The 22,975-nt window shown below is 45.9% G+C and overlaps 2 protein-coding genes across 4 annotated transcripts; one reads left to right on the top strand and one right to left on the bottom strand.

Annotated features, from left to right (window-relative positions):
* Positions 1-1,063: 1,063 nt before the first annotated feature.
* Positions 1,064-9,374, bottom strand: Tmem176b (transmembrane protein 176B). Of its 3 annotated transcripts, none has more exons than XM_031381845.1 (8): positions 9,287-9,374; positions 8,267-8,373; positions 5,513-5,721; positions 3,610-3,720; positions 3,271-3,327; positions 2,802-3,029; positions 1,931-2,050; positions 1,064-1,567 (listed from the first exon to the last, which is right to left on the bottom strand). In XM_031381845.1, exons 3-8 carry the CDS (start codon positions 5,714-5,716, stop codon positions 1,481-1,483), a joined length of 807 nt encoding a protein of 268 aa, XP_031237705.1. In that variant the 5' UTR covers positions 5,717-5,721; positions 8,267-8,373; positions 9,287-9,374; the 3' UTR covers positions 1,064-1,480. The 3 variants fall into 3 exon arrangements, with proteins under 3 accessions (XP_031237705.1, XP_031237704.1, XP_031237706.1); XM_031381844.1 differs by lacking the exon at positions 9,287-9,374 and adding an exon at positions 8,888-9,042; XM_031381846.1 differs by lacking the exons at positions 8,267-8,373; positions 9,287-9,374 and adding an exon at positions 8,013-8,142.
* A 19-nt stretch (positions 9,375-9,393) lies between these two features.
* Positions 9,394-13,360, top strand: Tmem176a (transmembrane protein 176A). Its single transcript, XM_031381847.1, has 7 exons — positions 9,394-9,526; positions 10,161-10,358; positions 10,587-10,697; positions 11,783-11,839; positions 11,965-12,183; positions 12,656-12,766; positions 13,092-13,360. The coding sequence occupies exons 2-7, from the start codon at positions 10,164-10,166 to the stop codon at positions 13,131-13,133; spliced, it is 735 nt and encodes a 244-aa protein (XP_031237707.1). The 5' UTR covers positions 9,394-9,526; positions 10,161-10,163; the 3' UTR covers positions 13,134-13,360.
* Positions 13,361-22,975: the final 9,615 nt, after the last annotated feature.

Here is a 22,975-nt window from a genome sequence, read left to right on the forward strand (position 1 = left end):
TCCCCTTGTATCTTCACAATGTCCTCTTTCTATAAGAAGACCAGTCATGTTAGATTTGGACCCACCCTGATAACTCCATTTTGACCTTCTAAGACTTCTATGGAAAGACTCCAATCATGGTCACATTCTGAGCCACTGGAGATTGCACATTCAACATAGATTTTGAGAGGAACATAGTAATCTTAACACAGCACACCTATGACCTCCAACTCCACCTCAGAAGTTGATGAAATTGTGCCCTCTCTTGGCCTCTGATGCATCCAGGACTGCCCCCACTATACTATGAGCTAGAATCTTCACAGGCAGAATTCTGGGCATCTATGAATGACAACTAAGAAGTACTCTTGCCTAAGTAAACCATAGTGTCTTGAGATTTAGCTAATGACCAGGTAACTGGGCACTAACAAATGTGCCAGTGCATACTGAGGCAAAGGAATGCTCATCACTTTGTACTGCCTCAACTAGTCAAGCACCAATAGCAATCAGAGCCTCTCCCCTGAGTGTCATCTTTAGAATTCCCTTGTGTTCCTCACCTCTGACAGAAACTCAGCAGATACTTCATACTACTTTCTCACACCTTCTAAATAAATTATATGTCTTTAATTCCATGAGACCCAAACCCACAGGCCTGCTTATGGCAAGTGACCCCTGAACATGCAGTGGGCTGGGTTCTGGGAGAATCAACTTGATAGTATGTGGGATCACCTGAAAGATGGGCTTCTCAGTAAACATGTATGTGTGGTGCGAGTGGGAGTAATTTCATTGTGTTAATTGGGGGGAAGACCCATCCACCATGGGAGCCACCATTCCCTAGGTATGGAATCCTGAACTAAGAGCAGAGAAAGTGAGCCAAGCACTAGTTTGTATACATTTATCATTTTCTACTTCTAATGGTGGATGTGATATGACCAGCTGTTTCGGGCTCCTGCTGCTTTGACACCCCCACAATGATGGACAGCATGAGAAGATAAACCCTTTCTCCCACAAGTTGTTTTTGCCAGAGTATTTATCAATGCATCAGGAAGGGAATCTAAATAATGATGGAGAAGATTCCAGGCACTTGGGTTATGTTCACTTTACATAGTAGAATGGATGCAAACCCTGAAGAAGGGTGTGAGTGACATCAGAGGCATACAACTGCCACCAGGCTCCACCGCCACTCTTCTGCCCACAGGGCAACTCAAGGAACAGCCTTTCCAAGCTCATTGTCTGTATCAATGAAGAGCCCACACCTTTCTGTGAGAGGGTATTTTTTGTTTCTGGTTGTTTCTGCCTTATTAGCATTGGAGAAAATGACATAATATCTGTTCATGGAAGAAAGGACATTGTTGTGAGAACAGTGGATAAAGAGGAAGAGAAAGAGCTGGATAGTGGCTACATCAAAAGTAGGTATGTAGTTTGGGGCAGAAGAGGCCCTGGGAACAGTTGTGTTGTCCTCCCTGGATTACTCTGGACAGGGACACATGTGGGTTCAGGCAGATCACAGGATAATAGGGATCTTCTCTTTGGCTGGAGAGGCGGGTGCCGAATCCCCACCGAGAAGCTTCTTCTCTGTCTCTTCATCATTCTGAAAAGACAATAGGAGGAGGAGATTAATGGATGGAAGATGAAGCCCAAGGAGGCTTCCCACTTGAAACCAACAGAAGAAAAGATGAACAGGGAATGACAGCAAGGAGGGGATATCCCGTAGGAAAGATGAGGGGCTGAGTAGGGGAAGTGAGGCACAGACTTCGAAAGAGTGGGGAATGAGTGTGAAGGCAGCCACAGAGAGGCATGAATGAGCAGAAGCCAGCCAGGACACGAGATGGGATTACACTCCACAGACAGTGAGGGATGAATGAAGATCAGGGACTTCCGAACCCATGTGCTCCTTTCCCTTTTTCACTGCTGAGACCCATGCTGTCCAGCAAGCCCCTTCCTGAATACTCACCAGGGCCTGGGATCTCCGGCCACACATACTTCGAAGACTTAGTCCCAGGGAAGCCACAGACACAACAATCTCCAGGATACAGACAACCGTGAGCATGATGCAGAACGCCAGGAACAAGTTCTAGAGGCAAAGTCAAGTGCTGTTGGTTCCCCTGATTCACATCGCCACCTTACCAAAGCCACACTCAGTCCAGACACTTTCCAGTAAGGCAGGTGGCATCCTCTAATGAGGAGGTGGCCACCATTTCTAATCCACTTGCTTGACTGGTGGAAATGACATCATGCCATCGATGGACAGCCCTTCACTGGCTTGGCAGCTTCAATTCCTGCCTCTTGACAAGCTCACCATACTCCTGGGACTTGATTACTATACTTGGAAGCCAGAGGCACATGAAGAAACTGCTGTAAGTTCTCAGGATGACAGCCCAGCCCAGAGCCACATCATCTGCCTGCCACATGAGTGCCTCAGTGTGAATGCCCAGCCCTAGTGAGCTCTTGGTGACCACACCTGCTATCTCTCTAGGAAAACCCAGGTGTGAACTATTTCAACCCAGCCACCCCAGAGAACCATGAAAACTATGAACAAAGAAGCATTTAAATCTATCTTATCTGGGGGTGATATCTTATGCATCCATATGTAGATAAGCAGAATAGCCATTTAATAAAGAGGACAGAGGGGTGGCCTATAGCCTGACCCCCAACTCCACCTTTAATTCAGGGGTCTTCATGTATAAAAGTCTGAGAAATGCCCCCGCTTCGATGACAGCTTTCTAAAGGCCTTGGGATGAAGGCCAAGTTCATAGAGCTTGTTCATTCCTGCCCTCTAGGGCTCTAGTCCCTGAGAGCGATGGCTGTGTGGGTTCCATTCTTACCATCATCATGTTCAGGTACTCTCTGCACCTCTGTGTCTTCCAGTCTGAGTCGTCAGTGAACCACGTTGACTCATACCCGCTGTTCATGCCTGATAGCAAGGAGTAGCATGTGGAACTGATCTCGTAGTAGAAAACACTGGTTTGCTTGATTATGCTGTTCACACCCAGAACGGTAGCAGCTACAGATGTAGCAATGCAAGCCAGGAGGAGCAGATGTGATAGGTGGCCCTGGAAGAGAGAGGTCCAGATGCAGATTCTGCTCATCAGTGGCAGAGTCACAGAACCACTGCCTCAAACCTGCCCAACCTCCTCTGTTGCTGTGTCAGGAAGCCCCTTCTAGTACCACCCCCCTCCAGGAAAGACCCATTTTGTTGGTAACTACAGGATAAAAGATAGAAAAGTGCAGGGACGGCAGCCATTTTGGAGGGTAGAGATGGACAGGGTTGATAAAGAGGAAGATGAGACTCACGGACAGTTTTCCCTGCTGCTTCTCATGGACGACAGTACCAACTCCAGCTACAATTGCCTGGAAAGAGAAGACACCAGAAAAAAAAATGGCCTCCAGTTTACCTTTTTGATTGGCTTTCCCATCACACTTCCACCAACAGCTCCCAGAACAGCCCAAGTAAAGCAGGGTTCAAAAGGCAAGCAAGCCAAAGAAAAGAGCAGCATATGAACAGACTTGTCACCTGCGTCCTGCCCTTCCTAAACTTACCCAGAAAAAAAAAGTACTTCAGAAGGTTTGGTCCAACCTCAAGGCAACTGTTTTCCTTGCCCCCACTCAGCTCCTTGCTAGCTTCTTACTCACCACAGACCCTGACCAGAAGGCACAGCCAGAGGCACGCAGCTCAGTCCAAGGCCCAAAGTACAGACACACTCCAAGAACACAGCTCACGAGCCCCAGCAATATCTGGGTCACCTGCGAGACAGGAGGCAAAAAAAAATCAACTCCCTTCACATCCCAGGGATAACCGCACAGCTCCAACCAGGGAATGGGCTTCAGCTTTCCCTCTGCTTTGGCCTCCTTGAGGCTCTGACTCTGGAAGGATCTGTCCTAACAGCCACTGAGTCGCCCTGGTCTGCATTGTTCTCCATCTATCTGTCCTTCATTACCTTTCCCTAACATCATCACTTTCTGCCGATTCTTACCATTCCTATCTCCTTCTCCCTCCGGAATATCATCCTGTCAAATGCAGCACCTACCTTCAGCATTTAACCTCAACCTAACTCCTCATATCCAAACACAATGTGAGGGCTCTGTGTAGACAGGAGGTGGTGCTGAGGGACAGGGGATGAACATGCAGAGACCTACATGAGCCCTTGGATTCAATCCCCAGGGCCAGATGAGCTTTGATGAGATTACCCGTGCCTGTAAGCCCGGCTTTGGGAAAGTGGAGGTGGGGAATTCAGAAGTTCAAGACTATCCTTGATACATGGCTAATTTGAGACCAGCATAGACGATTGTAAAGTCTTATCTGAGAAAAAAAAAAAAGATGTGCCAGAGAAAAAGGTGTGGCTGCAGATAGCCAACCTTGAGGGACGTGCCCAATCTTTCGAGCTCAGGGCAGGCTCTTTATGGAACCGTCCTAGGCAGTGATTAAGCATTTAAAGGGCCATTTCCTTGAACCATGGAATTTCCCCAACAGGCTAGCCTACCAAGTGATGCTCCCCACTGCACAAGCCCATCCCTATCTTCTCATCAGTGCAACCCCAACAAACCACAGACAGCTCTAACTCTGATGAGTGTTCTCCTAGAAAACCCAACTGTCATTGACTCTGTACCCCATCTGTATGTCCTTCCAGCACTTTGGATTCATCCATTAGATTGTATCAAGTCCTCCATCCCAAGGATGGCCTCTCCTGCCTTCCAGGATGCTCATCATCTCTAAACTTCTGCGTGTCCCTGGACTTATTTCTTTCTTACACCCCAAACCCATCCCATCCCAAGTTAGGGGTCCCCATTTAAAAGATCTCGATTCCCGTTTCTCCTCATTACATCCACTCTGACACACAAGCACAGAGTGTGGACCCTTCCTACCTAGGCTCCTCCTGGCTCTGAGGCAGCCTGAGACCAGTTTGTGTTCAAAACTCACGCACAGACGCTGGTTCTGAACCCCTCCCTGTGTCACTCATGGCTTCTGGCAAACCGGCTTTCACATCACTGGCTGTCCTGCTCCTGGCACTCCTTTACCTTGGAAGTTCTTTCCTTTCTACATCCAGCTGCTCTCTGTCTAAGCCTGTTCCCATTCCGTTCTGGATCTTGCTCACACACCAGATTCTCAAGCGTGTTGCCCTGTGCTTATGTCACAAATCTACCTCTAACTCTAGTGATGCTGAGCACTTCTAGGCAGTGGCTCAGGGATCCTCTCCACCTCTCCTTGAAGGGTTTAGTTAGTGTTGTCTTGCATCTGCAGCCCTTGGCCCCCATGAACTAATTCAAGGGAAGACTGAACGCACAGCCCTCAAACTGTTCTCCCATCACAGAGAACTGTGTTGGACATAGCCCTCTCTGTGCCAAAGAAGAGGTTGGTCATGCCTTCCTATCCCAATCCCTGCAGAGAAAACCCCAAGTCCTTGCCCCAAATGCAAGGGGACCCACGAGCTTGTGTGCTTCCCTGAGGAGTCAGCACACCTTCCTTTGTATCCTATCCAAGAGGGGAGTCCCCAGCCTCTGTGACACCTCAGGAACCCATGACCATGCCATTCCTCACCCCTAGAGACAGCTGGCCATAGTGGATTATGGCCTTGGAGGGGCCAGTGGCCTGAGGGCAGGAGAGAGACTTCTTCAGGGAGCCCATAGCTCCCAGCAGCTGCTCCAAAGCGGATTTTTGGTGGATGTGGATGCTGATGTGAGTGGAGTGGGGCTGTGTGGAGGCCACTTCGACTCCATTCACGGTCACTGTGGCTTGGGCCATCTTTCCTGCAGGGGAAAACAGCAGAGACGGAGAAGTCCATGAATTAGGGAAGGTAGGAGTGGAGTAAGGAATGGCTCAGGGGCCCAGGGGAAGAGGAACTTCCAAGCCATGCAGACACCATTGTCAAAGTGGCCCTGATTTGAGATTCAAATCACTTCTCAAGTCTTTCACCAGGCACAGCCCTAGGCCCCTTCCCCAAAGGATCAATGCCATGTTGTTGTCTGAGTGCTTGGTGCTCTTATGTGGTGCTCCTCACAGGCTCACACGGCTTGCTTGGCTGGAGGTGGGGGTGGATTGTGGAGATTTAGGAAGTGGGGACTGGTTGAAAGATGTAAGTCAACAGGGTGTGCCTTTGAAGAGCATCTACCCCCCCCCACACACACACATTCATTTCTACCCCCTCTCTCCCCTCTTTCCTTCCTGACCACCTTGAGGTCAAGCAGCCTCTAGGACACATTCCCTCTGCCCTTATATTTGCCTTGCCTGAGGCCCAGGGCAATGGCCTGACCTCAGCTCAAAATGCCAAAAACAGCAATCTATGCAAACAAACCTGTAAATCTACCCCCCTTCAAGTCGCTTTCTTCACATTAACATAAGGCTGCCTAACATAGCTTGGCTTGGGTCTCAGTGGGACAGAAAGGAAGCTGAGTTTACACACACACACACACACACACACACACACACACACACACACCACGATATTTTTACTAGTTAAAAGGTTGAAAAGAGGGCCAAGGAGATGGCTTAGTGAATAAAAGAGCTGTAGAGGTCCAATGATGGCTTCCTGTGATCCCAGCACTTGGGAGGTAAGAGACAGGAACCCCAGGGCAAGCTGACGCTCTAAGCCCTGCATTTAGCTGAGAGAACCCACCTCGATTAAATAGATATTAACCAAGGGAAACATGCAATGTCAACTTTGGGCTCCCACAGGCATGCTCACACACATATATGTGCACCTACACATACACATATGTGCCCATATACACATCAACACATATCAACACACATGCACACAGATTACACAAGTATACAAAAAGTACAAAAGATAAAAGAGAGTATAACTTTAAAACCTTTCTTTGTATCTTCACCCAGTTACCTCAGTGCCTTCCACATGGGAACTAACATGACCAGTTTCTTAAAGAGCCTCCAGTGGCATGCTCTGTACACAAGAGTATGAAAACATATTCCTTCTCACCCTTCCTCACAGATGGCCACCTATCATACATGGTTCTGTACAGCAAGGTGTTGGTGTGCCCATGTATTTTAGAATCATCCCTCACCAGTCTATCCAAAGCTTCCATTTGTCTGACTGCATAACACCCCTATGTATGTGTGTGTCTGTCATAATATTGGAACTGTTTCCTACTGACAGACACTCAGGTTATTTCCAACCCCTTTGTATCACAACCAGGGTGGAAGGAAGAATGCATTTTAGTGGCTGTTGTCAGTGACCCCCGGTGAATGTGGTAGCAATGACCATGTAGGTCTCCCTCCTCCCTGAGTAGGCCAGCAACTTCTGCTCTCTTCAGTCTTATTTAAGAGATATCACATTCTATTGTAGGTTTTCATTTAATGCAAACACTTGCTCCATTTTCAATGCTTATCTTGAAGTCTGACAAACTTATGTGATCATCCAAACACAGCTACAACCAAGGCATGGAAATGTGTGTATTGTAAAAAGTTCCCTCCAGGTGTGGTGCTGCACACCTTTAACCCCAACACTCTGAAGGCAGAGAGAGACAGGCAAATTTCTGTGAGTTGGAGGATAGCCTGGTCTACATAGCAAGTTCTGGGTTGGCCAGGTATACACAATGAGATCCTGTCTAAAAACTAAAAATAACAATTCCCCAGTACTCTCTCCGAGTAAAGCCTCTTGCCTGGGCTCTAAGGCTTTACCCTGTCATTGTTTCAGCTGCTGGCTGGATATTTTGAAAGGCAAATTTTAGTTTATGCTTTTGTAAGTTCCTCCTTCTCACACTTCCTGATTTTTTTTCATAGAAATTCTTTTATATTTGAAAATTACAATTTGGCAATATGTACTCATATTTACATACCCACATTAACAGGCATGTTTAAATTACAAACATGTAGTAATTTAGAAAAAGATGTTGATCTTTGAACTGTATATCATAATTTGGTAGATACAGAGGCAAGGACCCATGGTGCTGGTCCAGGTATTAATTTCTGAAAAATAGTTTCTATTGTGGTATATACTACTTTTTTTCCCACTGAATAAAACCACTGCCCTGAGCTTCCATAGGGCCTCTGGCCCATGAGGTCTTCATATTCTGCTTACCTGAATGTCTGATTACTTCCTCAGCACCACCTCCGCTCTAATCGGCACAGAGCTTAACGCAGCTTCCTGACTCTCCCCTGTTACTTGTTTAGGACAGCCATTATGACTTGTCTCTTTCAAAGAAGTTCTGCACAGTGGCTCTCCTGGGCAGTCTGATTAAATATCAGTTCTGACTGGATATCAGTGACCACTCCTGTCACTTCCCTTTGCATCCCTCCGTGTTCGCCCCACACCACAAAGCACCTTCCACTCACCTGTCCACCTCGGAGTCGAAAGCACAGGAGTCTGACAACTCTTCAGGAGGGACCAAGAGATCGGACTTCACAGAAATACAAATGAAAGCCTCAGGTGCGCACCTTCCCTTGAGGTTCCAGGAATAAATTCTCAGTTATCTGTGTGCTGGCCCCCTCCAGTGCTACCAATGCCCTGGCCACTCAGAATCCCTTTGCTTCCTCTGCAGACCAGGAACTAAAGCCTTAGGCACCAAGAAACCCCTCAACACTGCTGGCACCACTCCAGATAGTGGCTCTCGGATATTCCTCCTCCCAGTACCCAGAAACAGAGAAAAACAAAACAAAACAAAACAAAACCATCCCATGTCTTCACCCTCCAGCCATCCCACCTATGCTTGGTCTCCAAGGCCCTGCTCTCAGGATGCACATGAGACACTGGTAACTTGGAAGGTAAAGCCAGACTCTGGCCTCCCCAGCCTCAGCCCTGTTTCCAGAGTCACATTCTCTGTCCAACATGGCCCTCCCTCCCCAGAGTCCCACAGGAAAGCAGAGATAGAAGGAGGAAGAGGCATCCTGGGCCAAGAAGGAGTAGACTTGGAGACTCCTCCAGAGAAAGGACCCTATATTCCAAAAAGGGGCTACCTTGGGGCTGTGAAGGGTCCTGCCTCGCCTGCTGTCCTTTGAGATGGGTGGGGCTGGAACTGAGAGGTCTGGGAGGAGCTGACTTAAAGCTGACCCCAGAGAGAGGAGAGCAAGAAGGGGTGGAGGAATGGAGACCTGACTTGGAGTCTCTCAGTTTTCCAGCAAGTAGCTGACAGGAAAGGGCCCCACTTGAGGGGGTTCCATCAAGTGTAGATGACCAGGCCTGCTGTAGCAGAGATGCAGGTGACACAGAGACACTCATACACCTAACACGGCACAGGCCTGCACTTGCTTAGAAAGCTCCAGCCCTTACAGGACTGGGAGAGAAAGCACTGTGCAGTCAAAGGATTCCACAGGATCAATCAGTGCCAACCCCAACTCAATGCCTACCTCACCTACCTTCTCCAGCTTTCCAGTGCCCAGTGATGAACTGCCTGCTGGAAAGCCCCTGAAAGGGCCCTCTGTCCCAGCTGCCTGCCAGGAAGTGTTGAAGTCTGCCCATCCTCCCTCCCCTTCTGGCTCCCACCCAAGTTCTTCTTCCTAGGGCTGAAGTTCTCAACTACTGCCAGTGCCTCTCTGTGTGCTTTGCGTCGGCCTGGCCTTCCCTGCTGCACACTCCCCTGGTCCCAGAGGAATCAGGTAAGACAGCCCACTATCACTTCAGCATAGCCCATTTCCCTGTCCACCCAGATCCTTCCAGTCTGGCTCCCTGAGAGCTTGCTAGGGGAGTGGGCACACTGGGGTGTGCCTCCAGAAACAGGTATGGCCTCCATGTCTACCACTCAATTCTGTGAGGACAGGGTCAGTCAGTGCTCGTGGTTCATCCAAGGAGACGGGGGGGGGGGGGGGGGGGGGGTGCTTATGGGTGAGGTAGTTCCTGGGATCCTGATAGGGAAGAGATAATTGCAACAGAAGCTTATCAGGTAGCTAGAGGGGGACACTGTTTATGAGGCTTGGCCTCTGACCTGGATTCAGAAAACTCTAGAAAGAAGAGACCCAGTCAGGGGTGGAGTGGAGAGGTAGGTCATGTGGGTTCCACTTGATCCAAACATCAGGCCCCTGAAAACCATGACAGTGGGGCACAAAGCAAATGTGAGGTGAAGAGGGTACTCCAGCATCAGGCTTCCCTGACAGACAACCCTCCAAAAGAGCTGAAGATACAGCTCAAAGGGGCAGCCTTTCCATGTCTCTGTCACCATCCCCCAACTCCAGACACCTCTGAAAAATCTGCCAAATGTTTCCTCCTGTTGTTTCTTTTTTTTTTCCCTCACAGACGATGTCCACAGACATGGAGACTGCAGATGTTGGCAAGGTGGACCCTAAGGCCCCACAACCTACCCACGTTGACGTGCACATCCACCAAGAGTCTGCTCTGGCTAAACTCCTGCTGGCTGGATGCTCAGTGCTAAGGGTTCGAGCATCTGCTTCCACCCAGAGCCAGGGCAGCAGCAGAGTGCTGGTGGCCTCCTGGGTGAGAGTAGCTACGTGTTTAATGGACCAGGGGAGGGACCCTCACTTACGCTAAGGAAAGTTTTCTTCTCCTGCTTGCCATATTTTCCTCTGGCCTCCTCTATGCCTAAGATATTGAGCTGGTTTTGTCTTCTTGGCGGATATCAGTCCAAGCTGTGTGCACAGACAGTTGCAGCTAATAGGTAGCCCTGCTGCTGGAGAGATGTCTTTCAAGTCCTTTCTCTTCCAGGTGGTGCAGATTGTGATGGGGGTTCTGAGCGTGATTCTGGGTGGAACCCTCTACATCTGCCAATACTTAGCCATGTACACCGCAGGTGCCCCCTTCTGGACTGGGATCGTGGTGAGTATGGCATCATGAAGGTCCAGGGCTGTCCGAGGGCACAGGGATGGCATTCCCTTTGCTTTCCTTCCACCACCACTATTGACATGGCCTCCCAGAGTATGTAGCCAAACAAGACCTGAATGACCTAAGCCAGTTTGGTGCTTGTGTACATGACAAGTGATGAAATGGTTGCCTGTGCAGCCACAGGTCTGCTTTGTCTCTTGTCCTATGCTTCTCCCAGCAGGCTGACAGAAGCTCCTTGCCATTAGTAGTCATCAACAGTTAAGGTTCTCAGGACTCACCTCCCTCTAATGCCTGTCTGGAGACAGGGGAAGTGGAGGATGTCAGGCAGGAAGCCCTGTCTTCTGGCTTTATTACCTTCTTATGCTCATCCTATAGGGATCCAGGGGATGAATTTTGTCAGAAGAGTGCTATTGTATTTAATGACCACTGGTTAGGTTGAGCTGGTTAGGTCATGGGTGCAAAGAACTTTCTGATAGACCCACACTTTCAGAATAGCAAAACATATGTATTTATTGAGAGGAGAAATCAAAGTAACCATGCTAATCCATCCAATGACAGAAATATATGGACTGGTTATAGAGTAATCAAATAGGATCAGGACCCATCTGTCCAATGAACTGCACCAGATTTCCTGTTCTTCTATCCTAAAATGGACCCAACAGCTACTAAGACAGGTGTCTGGACCAGGGGATGCCTAAAGTCACATTCTGCATTCCCAACTTTTCCAACAACATGGGGTTTGACCCACAAGATCCCTGGTCCCTGGAACGTTCTTGAAGAATTTAGTGTAACTTTAAAAGAAAGTTGTTGGGATGGATAGCAAGGTCCCACCTGGCTTAACTGTGTGCACTTAGATGTCAATAAAACAGCACCCTACAGCCTCACAACTGTGCTCCAGGTTCATTGTCCCACACAGTTACTCCACCATAGGCAACAGAACGTAGCAGAATGTCTGGGATGCAGAGGAAATGCTGTAAGCCATGTGGCTGACACTACAGATGGCAAGCACAGGGGAAATGAGGCAGGAGGTAAATGGACATTTGTTCTATACTGATTCTTTTGGTTCAATCTCTCCTTAGGCTATGCTGGCTGGAGCTGCTGCCTTCTTTCACAAGAAACGGGGTGGTACCTGCTGGGTAAGTTTGGGACCAGGTAAGACCTGGGCTCTGCCTCAAGGCTATGCTAGCTCTCCTGCCCCATCACACACAGGCTGGCTAAAACTGAATCTTTGAGGTCTCCAGCTATCTTCTGTTCTACCTAGGCCATGATGAGGATCCTTCTTGTGCTGGCAAGTTTCTGCATGGCTGTGGCCGCCATTGTTTTGGGGTCTCGTGAGTTCAAAGTATACCGGTACTTTCTCGGAGACGATGTCTGTCAAAGGGACTCTTCATATCGCTGGCCCACCAAGCCTAGCACCACTCCAGTTCCTGAAGAAGCTGATAGGATAGCCTTGTGCATATTCTACACAAGCATGCTAAAGGTAAGTGGCCATGGAGAAGAGCAAGTGCAGATAGTGGCAGAGACTAAGATGGCCAGTGGGAGAAGGCACTCGATCCCCTCCTCCTAGTCTTAGTGATTGTTTCTAAAGATGCAGGAGTGAGTGAACAAACCAGAAACTGTTCCCATTTCTGTGGGAATCACATAGTGTTAGGAAAGAAACACTACCAGCCACAAACCATGCATGGCCCAGGATTGCAAACATGGCAAGAGTTACCAACATGGTAAACATGTGTCCTTCCTGAAGCAATCACTCATGTCACAGCTCAGGCTGCTGAGGAGAGTGGGAAAGGTTCCTGTCGAGTTCTACCCTCTATATCCATGATCTCCCCCTATTCCAGAAGCTACACTTGGAGGTGATGGTTAGAAAGTGACCCTGATCAGGAGAGAGAATGGAGAGTGATGGAAGTGTGGCCGTCACTCCAGCACACTTATCTTTTGCCCTGTGTTCCCAGACCCTGATCATGAGTCTCCAGGCGATGCTCTTGGGGGTCTGGGTGCTGCTGCTCCTGGCTTCTCTCGCCCCTGTATGTGTCTACCTCTGGAAAAGATTCTTCACAAAGGCGGTGAGTCCCTTTGTTGGTAGTTTGGGGCAGTTGTGCTGTAAAGATGAGGCATGACACTTAGGGAAGAAGGGAGTTCATTATGTGAGTCCCAGAAAGAATCATGTCTCTCTGTCCTATCCAGTACAGTCCCTATTTCCAACCAATGTCCCTATCCAAAGAAGCCAGAGAAGGCCACATTCATCCTAGGCCCGTGGAGCTTTTAGTCACAGGTCCTATGTTGCTGAGACTGGTTCTAGCTGGCTCCAGAATTACCTGGTCTAGTGCACAGAACCTTGTTTTCCTTTCTCTTCCTGTCACTAACATCTCACCTTGGCTTCTTCCTTAGGAAACAGAGGAGAAGAAACTGCTGGGTGCAGCTGTGATCTAGCCCTTTCCTCTTGCTCTGGGCATCCCTCCTTCTGAAGCCTGAAAGAAGAGCAAGGAGGACTCTTCTGAAGACCCTACCCCACTACCAGGGCCATGGCTACTGCCTGGCTTTGCCCAGCACCACAGCAGCTCATAGTAGCACTTGCTTGTCTCTCCTCTACCTTCACCATCCTGCATCCCTTCTCAGGCAACGACTTGATAATAAAGTCTTGTGTTATTGGTAACAGATTCTTGATTTGTTATTTTAGGGAATTCTCACTGGCTGGGAGGCAGGGCAGTGTGGGGACAGCAAGCCTGTGGTGCTCCCCACATGGCTCTAACCTCCTACCCAGCTCTAGAATCCAGAAACCTGCAAACAACTGGCCAGGTGTGCGGGGTGAGGGGGAAAGGGACTGTCCCCTGAATTCTGATTTAAGAAGATGGATGCCTGGTAGTTGGATGAATAGGTTTTTATTTTCATGTTGAACAAAATCAAGACATCACACCAAGATATAATCATTTCAGAAGTCTCGTTGATTTATTTTGGGGTTGTTGAAGATAGAGTCTTGCTATGTTGCACAGTCTAAACTTGAACTCATGATCCTTCTGTCTCTGCCTCCTGAGTATTGGGATTACAGATGTGTTTCACCATTCTGGTTCTGAAAATCCATTCTCTCCCAAGTTAGCTAGCCAATATATTATGAGAAAACCCCTAGATTGTCTTGTAAAAATCCATAAAACTTATGATTAGAACAACATATGATTTATATATTTAAAAATCTCCAATATCTATACTATTGAGAATGTAAGAACAACCTGAAAGGCCATATCGGAAGCAGAAGGATGACTCCAGATATATCAGGGTCGCATGAGCACCTGCACTAGGATTCCTCCTGAGGGATCCAAAGGCTCCGCATGTGTCTGTATTCATGGATAACATATAACATAAAAAAGATACATCTCAGAATTGAGAGACAGAAAGACATCCTAGGTGACTCTAGGGAAACACAGTGTGACTTCTTACATTCCCCTCTGGTGAGATGGTGAGAGACCACACAGGTTCTGCCAGAGGAACCCTTGTAAAGTTCTGAGACTGGGATTTTACTGAAGGAATTTACAGGGATATTCTCTCTCTCTCTCTCTCTCTCTCTCTCTCTCTCTCTCTCTCTCTCTCTCTCTCTCTCTCTCCCCACTTGAACAGATTGTGTTATTCAAGACTCAAAGAGGGGGAAAGCAGGCATTCTCTCAAAATCCCATTGCTTGCATAAGCTAGGCAATCACATACTGCAGAATCTTGTGACTGTGCATACTAACCCACCCAGTCAACAAGAGAGTATTCTAACTGCCAAAATCTAAGAAGACAATCAAAGCTGCCTGCCATGATGAAGAGGGTGGTGTGGAGAACAGGAGGCAGAAACAGTCGTGGGCAAAGAGGGCTCTATGCACGAGAATGACTCTGATTCCAAGAAGCCAAAGATCCATTAGAGTGAAGAGTTACAAAACACACAAAGTTAAATTTCAAAAACAAAAGGCCACTGTGACCTCTGCACCTCCACTTCCCATCTCAGGATCTAAATGTGGTCACCAAATATGAAAATTAACCAGCTCACTTTCAGCACCACTTGCAAACTCTACCATCCCCACAATACCACCACACGAGTTTGCAACAGGGAGGAAAGAAAAGAACCAAAATTTCCAAGATCCTGCTTTTTATTTTTCTTAAAATTACTTTCAAAGGGGAAATTGGTATTTCTCATTTCTGTCTTGTGTGTTTGTACAGATTGCTAGAGGTCATGACGCAGGCGACCTAACCAGACTTCAGAATGTGCTCTGGCTTCCAGTCTTACTTTAAAAATAAAAAGCCCTACAACAGACTGAAGAGTAGTGAAGGGTGTGTACTGCTCTTGCCAAGAGCCTGAGTTTATTGGGATCACCCATGTCAGGCAGCTTACTGTCTCTCCAGTCTCTAGACACGGTCTGCTAGTTTCTGTGGGCACTGCACTCCTGTGCAAATACCCACACAAACACACATAGACATAATATTTAAAATGCTATTTTTTCCTCCTTTCTGTCTATCGAGAAGTGAGGAGTATTTCCATCACACACTCCTGCCGCCATGACACTCTGTCCCAGTGCCAAGCAACAGTGAAGCTACGGGCCCAAACCTTTTCCTCTTTAAGAAACAAAAAGTAAAATGATAGGGAAAATCATCTTATTCTGAGCATTCCAAAAAGCTTCTCCTTACTTCAATGGAACTAAAGCAGGATCCCCAAGTGAAGGTTTAACCTCCCTGCAAGCTTCTACAACAGGCATTAGGCAAACCTACCTGGTGTTCGGCAGAACTGACCTGGGCAGGAGTGTCTTCAGAGCACAGGGACAGCAAGCAATGAGCCGCTGGCAGAGGCTGGCATTGTCCCCTGATCTTCAGCTTCTCTCTTTTACTTGTAATAGGTGCCCTGGATATCGATTGTGTACATTACGTCCCAGGATAAAGACTGTGCTCATCAACTTCCTTAGATGACTTGATTCTAGAAAGTAGATTAGGAATTAGTCATCTGTGCACCTCCTGTGAAGCACACATAGGAGGTATCCTGTACTCTCCTTTCTGGCCCTGGAGCAGCCACACAGGTGATTTTGCAATGGAGAGGGAAAGCATGATCCATGGATCATGGGATGCCTAGCTAGAAGTCTGTGTGAGAGAGAAACTTGTATTAGTTTGTATATTCTGTCTTCAAAGCCAGAAACCATTCTAACCAGTGCATTGCCACCTCAGAGTGGCAGCTAAGCTTATCCACTCATTGCATGGTAAACAAAAATCCATCATTAAAAAAAATTATTGTTGGGTTAGAGAGATGGCTCAGTGTTAAAAACACTTTCTGCTCTTTGAGAGGACTCAGGTTTAATTTTCAGTACCTACATGTATAGAGAGATTTTAATCCAGCGATGTAGAAATAGGGCCTAGTACTTCCTCCCAGCTACATGCTCCCAGAAATAAGACCCAGACTCAAAATATATTTACAAATACCTTGGCCATACACCCAGGTGAATTGTCTGCACCTAGCTTTACCCCAGCATTCTTTTGGCCTCCCGGATGTCCCACCTTCTATTCTACCCTTTCCTACAGGCTGGATTTTAAATTGACAGGTGATGCATCCATACAATATATAAGATAGTCTTTCTACACAGCAACATGGCTACTCTGGTTGGAATACAGACACACCCTTAGCACATACCTTTTTAATCCCTCTGGCTGGAATACAGACATGCCTTTAGTACACACATTTAATCCCAAACAATGAAGGTAACATTACTTTGTAGATGTCTAATTGAGTGGCAGACAAAGTGACAAATCAGAGAAAGATTTGACAGACTAGGATATGCCCAATTCTCACAAAAACAGAGAAGAAGGAGAAGCAGCAAAAGAAGGAGCAGTATGTGGGGGGTGGGTGAGTGTATGTGTGTGTGTGAGAGGGGGGGGGGGGACAAGCTAGACACAGGTGAAGACAGAACAAGCCAGAGAATGAGAACGAGCCAGAAGTTTAGACCATGCTGCAAAAGTTAGTATGAGGCCAAGGAGAGCAATTCAGTCAGAGGCTAAGAAAGAAACCAGGTTGAATCAGTCAGCTTGGAGAAAGAGTTTGAGACAGAATAGCTGAGATGAAGCAGCCAACAAGGTTCAGAAAGAACTAGAAAGGTTGAGCATATTCAGCAAACAGTAAGTCTCAGAGTCTGAAAACATTCTAGGCCTAGAATAGATTATATGGAGGGTAGAAGCTTCCAGAACAGGTTAGCAGACAGGAACACTAAACCTCAGAGATGACAGTTATATCAGGAAAACAAAAGTTATATTTATATACAGGATGGCTCACAGTTCTAAAGGACCCTCTTTTGTCTCCTGCAGGCACCAGGCATGCACTTGGTGAACATACATACACATAGGCAAACACTCACATATAAAAATAAAATAAGCAAAATTTAAAACATTAAAAATTTAGTGTCTTCCTAAGAAGGATCCACCCAGCTCACTGCAACTGGGTTCGGACCTTAGCAAAAGCCAATGGAAAAAAGCACTACTTGGTGAAACATGGAATAAACAGGTCAGAGGAGGACATGTGACTTTTACTTCACTTGACTGGTCTCCACCACATTCATGATCCTCTTTATCTGCCATATGCATTCATTGAGGACATTCATATCATCCCACAGAAATGTCCTTCAGTCTTTTCTAGTATGACAAATGAGAGGCCAGCCCTGATGCATCGATGACCACATACCCTCCAGTCCCTAATGCAGCTTCAACAGCCACTTTAAGTCTGAGTTCTTAGCTCTCTAGGCCAGTACTTAACCTTGTGCTGCTCTGTCTCCAGCCACAGAGACTCTTGGGGAAGCTGAAAATATTCTCTGACCTTTATTTAAGAATAGTGACCTTTCTAGACTCTCTCATCTGTGTGCTCTTTCTCACTGCTTCGAAACCGAAGGATGTGTTGCTTTCACCTACATAAGTCACAGCTAAAAGGAAAAGGCAGAGGGGTATATACCATGGGAGTCAGCATAGTGGGGAATGCTGACATGTGTTGGGGAATTCCCAACAACATTCCTTGTTGTAGGGAATGAAGAGGAAAGGGAACAGACTGACTTATGGAATCACATAGGGGTCTACAGTCATGGCCTCCCCCTCACTCTTAACCCAGGAAATGTGTATGTGTTATTAACAAAATGTATAGGTGTTTATACCCTCTTCTGCATGAATACTATAATTGCAGCACAAACCATACACTATAAACTTCCTGTGTCAGTTTAACACCAAAATTGTAGAAGCAAGAACTTGTGGGAAAGTTTTTCATTGTTAGCTAACACACACCTGCTCAGCAGCGTCTCATTGAGCATTCTGCATCACAGGAAGAATCTTTCAGAGTAATGCCTGGTCACTGCCAACTGTAGAACTTCGGATAAGATAGTTTCTGACAATTGTTTTCAAACATACAAATCACTATAATGTTTATAGTTGGCTTGATTACCATCAGCTACAAAAGAAGGAGAAAAGAATACTGTAAGCACCCTTGGAATTTGTGTTTTAGTTCTAATGGATTATGACTTTATGAGGACTTAAAAATACAGATATTCAAACATACCTAATAAGTCATAGGACAGACTAAGCTGACTAGAATAGCAAACAGTAAAGTGAAGATTTAGCAGAATATTGAATGAAGCATCGCAATGCCAGGAGTTAGTAGACACCTTTCACCAATGACTCTGAGTGTTAACAGCCTTAGTTTTCTGGAAAAAGACAAAGACTAGCAGATTGAATTTAAAACCATGACCCATCTAGTAGTATCCTGCAAGAAGCACACTTCCGCATCAAAGGTGAACACAGCTTTAGGGGAAAGACTGGGAACTGACATTGTAAGAAAATTGAACTAGAAAACAGCACATACAGCCTTAATAAAATCTAGCTAATTAGACTTCAAGGCAAAAGTCATCAGAAGAAGAAAAAAATCATCAAGAAGAAATTCTAAATATAGATGTATTCAAAATCAGTTAGCATCAGCTAATCTTATAAAAGTGAATAATCTGGCTGTAAAGTCACAGACAGGCCTCAGCACCACAAGAGTCTATGATTTCCCATCCTTCTTGTACCAATAAACGAATCATCCGGAGCCATAGAAACCAAACCAGCAAGGAGGACAAAAACATGTGTGTTGATCAAGGGAGTAGATTGATTGAGCCAGACAGAAACCCATGCAGCCACCGCCTCCTCAGTTTTGATGGAGATTCAAAAAACATACAATGGATCAAAGACAACATCTTTAGCAAGTGGTTCTGGAAAACTGGATGTCCGCACACAGAAGAATGAAGCAAATATCCTTGTACAAAAATCAACTGAAGAGGTGAAGATCTTACCGGAGGATCTACTAAGGGAAAGCACTTCAAAGTATAGATACTGGAGAAAATCCTTTAGAAAGGCTTCCAATAGCTTGGTAAATAAAACCAAGAATCGAATGAGAATGCATGAGATTGAAAAGCTTCTTTCACAACAAAGAAAATAGTTAGTGGAGTAATGAAACAGCCTATAGAGTGGGGAAAAGAGTGCCAGATAAACATCTGGATTAATATTTAAACCATATAAATATTTAAAAGGTTAAATGCCACCCCCAGAAACAACTAGTGGAATGAACACTTCTCTCTCCCTTTTTGAGGGGTGGAGTAAGACAGGATTCTCTGTGTTGACCTGGCTATCCTAGAACTCACTCTGTAAACCAGGCTGGCCTTAAACTCAGAGATCTGCCTGTCTCTGCCTCTGAGTGCTGGGATTAAAGGTTTGTGACATCACCATCTGGCTGAACAGACAGTTCTCGAAAGACACTCTATAAATGGCCAATAAATGTCAAATGTTTGATATCTTAGGCACCAGGGAAATGAAATGAAAGTATATTGAAGGGGCTAAGTGCTCTTCATTTTTAACAGCACTCATTGCTCTTGCAGAGAACCTGAACTTGGTTCCTAGCACCCACATCCATCCTTGGGCTCACAACTGTCCTTAATTCCAGCTCCAGAGAGTCATGTTCCCTCTTCTGGCCACTTGCATACATGCATGCAAAGCACTGATACACATAAAGTAAAATAAATCTTTTAAAAACTACATTGAGATTGTATCTTACCCCAGTCAAAATGACTATCATTGAGACAAAAAGTAACAAGGATTGTAACCAGGATATGTATGGAAAGGGGGACACTTGTTTGCCACCAGTGTGGATGTAAATTAGTTCAGCCACTATGGAAATCAGTGTGAAGGTTCCTCAAATATCTGAAATATAATCTGATTTACCATATGACCCAGCTGTTGCACCCTGTGTATTTACCCAAATACATAGCACATTACAGAAACACCCACAATATAGTTAGCTGATACAACAGTTGACAGAGGCCCAGCCAGCTGGAGATGACAGAAGCAAAGGATCCTAAGCCACCCCAGCAATCTTACAGGAAGTCCTTGGACATGAAATCCCAAAGATGACACCTCTACAAACGGGACATGTGGGAAGCTAAAGACCAGTGGGAAACAGTCCTGGCAAGGTAATTGGAAATCACCCAGAACAATTACCTACATCTCCCCCTCTCTCTGTGTGTAGAAGTAATGGTTGAAAAACTCCCAATGGCAGTAAAAGACACAAGCTCATGGAGTGAAGGCACTCAATGAGACAAAGTCAAAAACATATAAGCTGGTATTCAATTACACAAATACAATCAAAGGGAAAAGTGGCTGGCCACTTATGGGAAGAGTGATCCAAATGTTTGGCAGAGCCAGGAAGCCAGGGGAAATGACAAAACACTTAAGTGCTGAAAGAAGGGAGGTGTTAACCCAAAGGTGACATCCAGTGGGACATGTGTCACTGGGGAGGGTAGGAGGTGGATGTCTGTGGATTTTAATGTGCTCTTTTGTGTTCTTCAAGATATGCTTGATTACTGAGAGCACATTAGAAAGGGTATGATGCACTTTCCATGATTGGAGACGTGAGACACATGACAGATCGGACATACATGGGACAGTGTACTGGGAATGTCTCTGCCTTCTACCGAAGTAGTAAAAAAATTGATTTTAAGAAGACTATAAAATATTAAGCATGCATATTGTAATCCCTACACCAACAGCCAATAATACCTCAAAAAATAATAAAAATTAAATATTATACAAATTCAAATGGAGTGCTAAAAAATGTGCATGTGACCTGAAAGAGAGCTAGGGGTAAGAGATGTGGAGACAAAAAACTGAGCAAACAACAACAGAAACAATCAATCAAACAACTAAATAGCAGTAAGCAACACAACCAAAAAAAAAAAAAAATGACATACAGAACTAACATAAACCCAACCATGTAAATAGTCTAGTCACACTCAGAAGATGGACAATGACTTTCTCAAGTGGCTCAACTTATATCATATCCAAGAAAATCACTTAAAATATAACAGCAAAGATGCATTGCATGCAGAAGGGTAGAAAAGAGATACTGCACAAACATCAAGAGGAAGTAGGAGTGGGTGTTTTCAAAACTACACAAAGTAGGCATTGAACCAAAGAAAATATCCAGGGTTAAGCTGAGTCATTACATAACTTGAGAGATTGCTTTGTGGATAAAAGCTTTTACTGCTCTTCCGAAAGTTCAGACCTCAGCCCATGGTAGGCAGCTCACAACCCCTGACATCTTCACTTGCCTCCCCAAACATCTGTACATACATGGTATACACACACGTGCACATGCATGTGCACACACGCATGCACACACACGCACATACACACCCACACCTTCTCTTTGCCTCCACAAGCACTAAGCATGCATGTGGTATACAAACAAATATGCAGACAAAACACCTATAGATACAAAAATAAAATAAATTTAAAAACAAATCTTTCTAAAAGGGCAGGCTCATCAAGACTAAATTAAATACATGTGCATCCAATAACAGAGCTTCGAAACACACGAAGTAGTGATGCATACAAATGAAGGAAGGAACCCACCATTAGGGTAGGAACCTGCAGCACTCCCCTCTCAGGGACAGACAGAATAAGAGAAGTGAGTGTATAACTCAAGGGAGTGCTTGCCTAGAAGCTCCAGTAACACTTTAAAAGCCATTACAGACAAAAGAAGGACTTTCCAGAAGTGCAGGACGTAGAGGAGCTGAGTCACATCATTAATAACTGGTTCCGACTATACTCACAGAATACTCAACAATCACAGAGTGCACTGTCTTTCTGCATTCACTGGAAGTTACCAAGACTGGTCTGCAAGATGGCTCAGTGGGTAAAGGCACTTGCAGACAAGCCTCAAAACCCGAGTTCAATTCCTGGGTTGCACTGTGGAAGTGAAGAGCTGACTCTCAAAAGTTGTTTTCTGACCTCCATAGATAGGGCATGGCATATCCAACCCCCAATGTATATATTGCAAGAGATCCTGCCTCAACAAAGACAGAAGGGCAAGGCCCACTCTCAGAAGTTGTTCTCTGATCTCTGCATGAAAGCTGTTTCTGCTACTCCAAGCTGGCTATCCCTAAAACAACCAGACCATTTTCCTGTCTGTACCTGCCATCACATTAATGGGGTGCTGGAGGTACAGATGCGAGTGAGCCATTGAATCCCATTCTGGGGAATCAAACTCTGAAATCTCACATTTTTCCCCTCAATGCACAATTTGCTTTTGATTTATTTATTTTAAAATGCAAGGCAAGTGTCAGGAACCATTTCAGGAACAGAAGGAACTGCTTCTGTGAAAGCCCACCGTCAGATGGCATGAAGTCAGGCCAGGGTCTACTGGCAGATTTCCTGGCCTGCTGACCTACGGAAGGGAAAGATAAGCTTAAGGGGAGGGGCTGAATGCTCTGTTAATCTTGGAGGAATAGGGAGGCTTCCGGATGGGTACAGATATCGAATGTACATCAACCATTGTGACTTGTGACTTTTTTTTCCCATGATACTGTAAAGTATATAAGCATGAGAGAATTAAATTCCAGACTGCCACAGTACTGACTGGACAGCCCTCCTGATTTCTAACCTTTGTCTCTCAGTCTTCTAGTTTGTCCTTCCTATAATCATCCTCACTCCCCCCTCAGGGGACTGTTTTTGACTTTGTACCAGCTGGGCTGGTACAGACAAGAATGGCATAAAGAACAGTGAAGATCTGGAATTTTCTGGGGCTGCAGAGAAGATGGAGGGCAGTGATGGCACTGAAGCTGAGGAGCAGACTGGAAGGCGGGGCAGGTCTCTTCTCAGTAGCAGCTCCCCAGTCTGAAACCCTCCAGAGGCAGTAAACAAAGCAGCTAGCCAAATCCTGCCAGTAAAAGGCTATTTCCTAACACAACAATTTGATTTAC

Source organism: Mastomys coucha, unplaced genomic scaffold (genome assembly GCF_008632895.1).
Source record: "Mastomys coucha isolate ucsf_1 unplaced genomic scaffold, UCSF_Mcou_1 pScaffold20, whole genome shotgun sequence".
Lineage (NCBI taxonomy): Eukaryota > Metazoa > Chordata > Mammalia > Rodentia > Muridae > Mastomys > Mastomys coucha.